Source organism: Cynara cardunculus, assembly GCF_001531365.2.
Source record: "Cynara cardunculus var. scolymus isolate 2C chromosome LG 9, CcrdV1, whole genome shotgun sequence".
Lineage (NCBI taxonomy): Eukaryota > Viridiplantae > Streptophyta > Magnoliopsida > Asterales > Asteraceae > Cynara > Cynara cardunculus.
The window spans coordinates 17028485-17035884 of NC_037536.1; the positions used below are offsets into that span (position 1 = coordinate 17028485).

Below are 7400 nucleotides of genomic sequence, written 5' to 3' on the forward strand. Positions count from 1 at the left end.
TTTCTTTGTTACATTTGAGTTTTTATCCTGTAATAAACACTATTTTCAAATCACATCCAAATGTCAAAAAGTATTTGGATGTCTTAGGTTTAAATTTAATGAGGAATACAAAAAAAATTGTGGTCATAAAAGTTTAAATGCGGTGATTTCAGACTATCTGCAAAGTAGATAGTCGTCTTGGGATTAGTTGGTTCGCATATCGGGTTGGATATCTAGGCTAATAAAAAAGCACTATTTTCATTTTATTTTTATTTGATTAAATTTTTTTTTAAATATTATTAAAATGATATAAAAAAAATTCAAAGACTGGGATCGGAAACAAAAAGGAATGTATCGGATTTTCAGCACGTACAACCATCAAACCAGAGACCAAAACAACGCTCGACAAAACAGAAAGTATCATAATACGTCGTCTTTCCCTGAAATGGAACTTTCATGTTGGAGCAAGAACGAGCATGAAAATCGATCTATTACAATGAGTGTGGTTGTTCGTATTTCATTTTCTTCTTCCAAGCCCTTCTTTCTTAGAAAGGCACTCACTGAGTTACTTACGGAATCTAAAATCTTGAGGCTGATTACGGCCCTTTGTATGAAAGGTAAGCGTTGTACTGGTAAAAGTCACATTTTCACTTATCTTATCATGTAATATTTTTTATCATCAAAAATTGATTGTTGAAAAGTATTTTTTATCTGGTAAGTACTTATCGGGTTAGACTGTTTGATTGGTTTTTCATTAATTTTTGTATGAATAAAAGATATATGTATGAGTTGATTTTTGTTTGTATGGATTGAAAAAGTTTTTATTTGACAAAGTCTTTTTTTTTCTTTTTCGTTGGAGCATGTTTTTTAATTGGGAGGGACAGATTTGGAAAAACTTGACTTTCTGCATAAAGCTATTAAAGGGGTGTTTGAGATTGCTTATAAAAGCTGTTTTTTAACTTATTTCAGTCTGACACCGGTAATAAGTTGTTTTCTAGTGTTTGGATAAGAAAAAAACTGCTTATACTGGTGCCAAACCGGTAATAAGCTGTTTTTGATAAGTTAATTCTTTTTTACTTATGAAAAACTGGTTATTATCAGTTTACAATTTTAACCGTGTTTTATTTAACTCCGATTTAATACCACATAAGTTAATAAGCACTTTTACAAAAAAACATAAGTTGTTTTAAATAAGCAATCCCAAACAGCCCCTAAAAGCTTGTTGAATAATCATTGAATTCTAACAAAATTTTTAATTATTATCCTTATAAAAAATCATATTATTAAATCAAAAATAAATTACTTTGTTATTAAATATAAACTAAATTATTATAAAAAAATTGAATTAAATAAATTACACAAAATCAATAACTTTTAAATAGTTAATTTGATAATAATATTGATATATTCATTTTCGAAATTCTATGATATTTTCAAATTTATATTTTATTCAAAAATATAAATATTATCCCCTTCTTAAAGCCACATAAAAACCGTATTATAACATCTTCAGATAAAGAATAAAACGAAGCATTAAAATCGAGATATATCTCGCTACATTGCGCGAATACTTCTAATATAATTAATATGCAGTCTTTAAAATAAAAAAATCTATTATTTATTTTAGAAATAAGGAAGTTATCCTAATCTTTCCTCTAGTCAACATTTGTGGCTTCAACTGTGAATCATCAAATAATTCCTCCCATGGGTATGCGAAAGATAGAGAAGTGTTTTGTAACTTTTACAAATATGCGGTAAACGAGTTCATATATGTGAATCACACGGATTCACATATGAACATATAGTTCATATGCGAATTACATGAATTCATATATGAACTCGTTTGCCGTCTATTTGTAAAACTTACAAAACTATCCCCTCTATTTTTCGTATAACAACAAATTTTGGTTCGTCAAAATCGCAATTTTGACTAGTCAAATCCGATCTTGACCGTATGTAGGGCTAAGATCATTCTTTACTTCTCAAATATTTACATTTCTCAAAATAACAAATAGCTATATAAATGAGACATTCTTTTAAGAACTTGTTAATTTGTCAGATCCAATTTAAATCATAAAAAATTAATTAAAAAAATAAAATAAAAACCTCTCCCTCTTTGTAGCATCAAATGCCAAAATATGCTCAAATTTTATATTTTTTTAAAAACATGCTTACATTTTTTTACTTTTACTTCAACAATCCTTTTTTTAAATAATTTAAAGTAAAATACAAATTTGGTCCGTATGATTTATCGAAGATAACACTTTTCATTCGTATTGTTTTGAAATTACAAGATGACAATTGTGAATTTAAAATATTTTGTTAAGTAAAAGACATTTTTGTCCCTAGATTTATGCTTTAGACCAAGGATTTCATGATTTCATCCATGGAGATCGAAGTCGGGTTTTGGATTTGTTTTTGTTTTCGGTATCGCCAGCAAGACGATGAGCGGATATATATATATATATATACACACACATATACACACTATATTATAAATCATTTGATAAGAACTCCCAAAAACCATTTTTTGCATGAAATATTGTTTATTAATTAATATTGCTTAAATTTTAATATTACAAGTAAACTATGCATAAATACAACTTGTTAAAATTAAATTTAACTGAATCATGTGTATTTCTGTCCAGATTCCAGATAATCCAACGTTCACATAATCAGATCTTGGCTTTCCAGTTGGGAAAGAACGTCGATGGATCGTTTTGTTGGCAGGGATTGTAAATCTTGATAAACTAGATTTCGTATTTATAAAAAATACAATAAAGAATTAGCATCGAATAAAGAAACAAAAGACAAACCACACAAAATGGATTGTTTCATAAAATGAAATGAAATGAATTTCGTAGCAGAATGTGTTGATACGAAAATAATCGAAGCATAACTAAAACAATGATGCCTATCAGTTCAAATACACACACGGCCCCTAACTTATCTGTATTACAAGCATAGACAAGAAAAAAGCTTTTATTTTTTCCTTAACATCCTAATCTCTAAAACCAAAACAGTTATAACAAATATTCCAAGAACGACTCCGTAACCGGCATTCCATGAACTTCCTGCCTTAGCCAAATGGATCCCGTAGAAAATATTCACAATGGCAAACGTAATGATAAGTCGTCCTACAATGTAGTGATACCAGTTCCAGTATTTTCTTGTTTTTGCATCTATAGATGGACGGGCCATGAAAGCTAGAACCTGTAAGAAAATAACATTCATGATTAAACGACTGAATAATGTGTACTGAAAAATAGAAGGGGGTAAATTGTACTTATTAGAATAATCAAGGGCCTTTCATGTCAATAATCAAGATATATTTATTTTGAGATAAGAGAAATCGGGAAAAGGGATAACGTAGAAACCTGAAGACAACCCAATACGAGAATGGTTATGCCAAGTCCTTTGTGCTTGCCAACACTGGCATCGAGACGGCCATCTAAAACAAGCCCTGCAATCACGCCTGATAACCCAAGAATAAACCCTAATGATTGAACGCTCGTGTGCACGTAAAACCACAACGGGTCCAAATGCTTGAAATAACGAGCAACCATCACGCCAACTGGGAGAAGTATGCCCCATCCAATCATGTTTAAGATTCCATGAGCCCTCTTTAAATTCGAGTAAGGAGCCTTAATTCGACTTCCTTCACCTGTCATCCCATAAAAACATACAAAAAATATCAGAATATTAAACAAACCACTTAAGAAACTAAAATTTAAACATCGGATCATGTTACTTTCACTCGTACATCATATATTAAATCTTGTATTATGCGTTGGATTTGGCTTTAAAAAACATGTATACGTCATATTCTTAGTTAACACTTAACATTATAACTGGTCCCGATCGGGTCCATCCCTCGAAACTCTCCAAAAACATATATGGTCCCAATCGGCGGTCCTATAACCGGTCTTTTGCCGATCCCGGTTCCAGTCCTCCAACGGTTTCGGGCCGGGCCGGTTTAGCCATCACTTAGTGAAGTTAGACAAAGGCAAATTGGGTCATTTGGCCTCCTTGGCCCACAAAAAGGCCCAATAAAAGAAGTTATTAGATAGGTGTCAATGGGCCCACTTCACCTCTTAGTCTCCTACATTTCTTAGCTCAAAGTCAAACCTTGGTAGAAATATTCTAAGCAACTATCAACAACTTGCCCCAAAAAGTCAAATGGATGTCAATTAGAAAATAATTTGGGTATTTCATGTTTTTTATAAAGTGGATGATGTCATTTTTGAATTCTTGACATCATCATCATATTCTGTTACAGATAGTTAGATACTGTTAATTTATATAAGAAAAACTTTGTCTGATTCAAATATGTTGTGTAATAATAATACTGATAATCTGACATATTTACTATGAGACAACTTAATAAAGCTGACTGTAATAATTTTAAAATAGACTTACCAGAGGCATAATCCAAACGGAGTGCAATCTGACTTCTATGTCGAGTCAAGCGAAAACTTGGTGTGCCTGGAGGGGGACTGCTGCTGTCCCCAACAGCATACACAAGTCGTTGCCTTGGTTGGTTTGTAACCAACTGAAACGCCATGTATATCCGAGCCGATTCCGAAAAAATAGACGACGTGTTTCCCACGATTTGCAAGTCTCCCTCATCTGCCAACACTTGGCTTGGGGTTTGACCGCCAAGGAGATACTTTTTCATGTTGGTTGAGCCACCTCCCACCCAACCTACGATGGCGCTGGACCCCACCATGCCGCCATTGGACGAAAATCCCATTCCTACATAGGAGTTCGTGCTTGGTGTCGACAAGACAAAACTCCATAAACTTGGACCCGCTTGTCCATACTGAAACAAGTAAAAATACAAGCGTTGATCACTTTTTTTAAGGTTAAACTGTCGACGTATTTTCACCGATACTAACATGATAACTCATTGGAAAATACTGAATTATTGTTTTGTACCTATGTACCTTCTAGAAAGTCCTTGGAAAATACAAATAAATTCCAAACCACTAAAAGAACCCTAATAAATCATCAAAAATACTTGGAAAAAAGTCTCAAAACTTTTGAACAAACGAAATAACTAAAGATCCAAAAATCGATATTCTTATTCAAAAGTTTTGAGAATTTTTTGCAATTAATTAAAAAAATATCAATTCTTTTAGAAGGGTATCCCGTGATATCACGTCAAAACTATTCTCAACAAATTGCAAACTGTAAGACATCAGCTCTGATAAAATCAGTGAACACAGTTGTCATAGACGTCTGTAAGCAGATGAGATATTCCATGGACCCACAAAAACACACATTAACACACACAAAGAAGGCATGAATGAAGAGATGAGAGAGAGAGAGTAGTACTTACTCTAAGAATGAAGTTTTCAGAAGACCAAACAGGGATACAATTGAGAGAAGATGTGTCAAAGAAGAATTGGCCATTGAGATTGGCAAGATTTGAGTTACATGAATCTTGGGATGGTGATGGTGATTGTGATTGTGATTGTGCATGGATCATACATAATGATGCATGATTACTTGCTAAAATCAACAACAACAACAAAAATGGAAGGTTGATGATGAAGAATCTCATCATGGGTATTTTCTTGATCATCTCTTTCTCTCTCTAGACTTGTAATGATGATGATGATGATGATGATGATGATGATGATGATGATGATGATGATGTTTCTCTCTCTAGAGCTACAATATGATGATGATGATGATGATGATGATGGTGGTGATGATGAAGAAGAAGGAGGGAGAAGTAGTGGGTGGGTGATGGATGATGGATGATATGAATGAAGAACATGGTTGAACATATGTATGTGTTTTGATGATATATAATTAGGAATAGGTGGGGTTGACTTGGTTTAATTGTTTTTTTTTTAAATTTAATTGATTATTTATTTAACCCTTTATTATTTTATTAAATACCCTTAATTTAAAATAACATAAAGTTTAAGTGTTTTTAATATTTTGTATTTATTTTTTACCTCACAAAACATACAATCAATCATATTTACACTTCTTTTGTTTGTTGCAAAATTAATAAAATGCAAATTTACCTTTTTGTTAATAAAAATCAATAATTCAGTCTTGTTATTGGCCGAATTTTTCATTAAGTTAAATATTATTTTTATGGGTAAATTGTTGCATACGATGATTTGTTTATGAACTAAAATCTTATCTGATAAGGTACATAATTACTGTTAATCTTACCGGTAAACGTTTACCCGATAAGTATTTGGATAAAGACCCTGAATATGGATATCAGATACATGTTGACTTATCTGATTCAATCATTTTCGTTATAACTGGAAAAAAATAATTCCATATGAGGAAAAAGGACGGTTGCATATTTTGATTGGAAATAACAAGAGGAAGGCATACGACAACAACATTAAAATTGACAATTTGTTTCATTTATGCATTAAAAGTTGTACAATATTATCGATAGGTCAAATTTTCAAAACGATACGATAAACAAGGTGTGAATTTCAAGGGTATGTTTTGATATATGGAATAGGACAAGATAAACATTTGTTTTGGTGTGATATTAAGCGCATGTTTATAAGTAGCTTAATGAGCTTAATAAAATTCACTACTTATTCGTTCAGTTATACATGATTATTTGATAGTGGCTTAATGATATAGATTGTAGCTAATTCAGTAAGCTTATGGGTGGGGGTTATGCAGAAACTCAAGTTTTTTCGTTAAGATGAGAAACGTAAGAAATGATCATCATCCTTAGATGCACATTAAAATGAGATGCATCGAGATGCACCAGATAAGTCCTCATATCAAGCGCGATTCGTGGGTGGGTTTGAGATCAAAGGAGATCAAGGGTCTAGATCTCTTCTTACACTTCCCACCTTAACTCTCCTTTCACACGATCTTTCGCCTTAAGAGTTGGGTTCCGGTGAGAATAAAAGTTATAATGTGAAGAGTAAGAAGGGATGTCCACCCTTTGATCAATCCGAGTTAAAGATTTCTACTAGATCAACACTAATGAAAAACACCATATCAATTCTCTCCTAAAACGTAATTTGGGTTGGTTTGAGCTTAAAAATGAAAAGTTCAAATCCCTTGATCTTTTTTCGTCTTAACTTCTATTCTCACACGAATGTTTGTCTATATATTAATTTTGATATTTTAAACTAATTATTTCTTGATAATTAATATTAAATTTATTGAGATGTATATTAAAAAATACAATAACGTCTGAATGGATCTTGTTTTTAATCAGACGGCATAAAAGTTAGCATGGAATCAAGTAATGGCCGGTCCCTGCCGTTTGTGTGTCACATTTTATATTTTTAGCACCTAACATTTTCATGGTTCAATTCCCAACAAATTGGTTGATAGCTTCCAAGCAAAAGTTGATCACAATTAGAAAAGGGTTGTTATATATATATATATATATATATATATATGTGTATATATAT

General features: G+C 32.0%; 1 protein-coding gene across 1 annotated transcript; it reads right to left on the bottom strand.

Annotated features, from left to right (window-relative positions):
• Positions 1 to 2827: 2827 nt before the first annotated feature.
• LOC112518665 (cytochrome b561 and DOMON domain-containing protein At3g07570) lies at positions 2828 to 5566 on the bottom strand. Its single transcript, XM_025126440.1, has 4 exons — positions 5321 to 5566; positions 4399 to 4801; positions 3357 to 3643; positions 2828 to 3192 (listed from the first exon to the last, which is right to left on the bottom strand). The coding sequence occupies exons 1-4, from the start codon at positions 5564 to 5566 to the stop codon at positions 2962 to 2964; spliced, it is 1167 nt and encodes a 388-aa protein (XP_024982208.1). The 3' UTR covers positions 2828 to 2961.
• Between the last annotated feature and the right edge of the window lie 1834 nt (positions 5567 to 7400).

Excerpts from the sequence above, each read along its gene's own strand:
- LOC112518665 (XM_025126440.1), bottom strand. The coding sequence starts at position 5,566 with ATGATCAAGAAAATACCCATGATGAGATTCTTCATCATCAACCTTCCA. Across the intron at positions 4,802-5,320 it reads CTGAAAACTTCATTCTTAGA|TATGGACAAGCGGGTCCAAG; the intron begins GTAAGTACTACT and ends TACTTGTTTCAG. Across the intron at positions 3,193-3,356 it reads TCGTATTGGGTTGTCTTCAG|GTTCTAGCTTTCATGGCCCG; the intron begins GTTTCTACGTTA and ends ATTTTCTTACAG.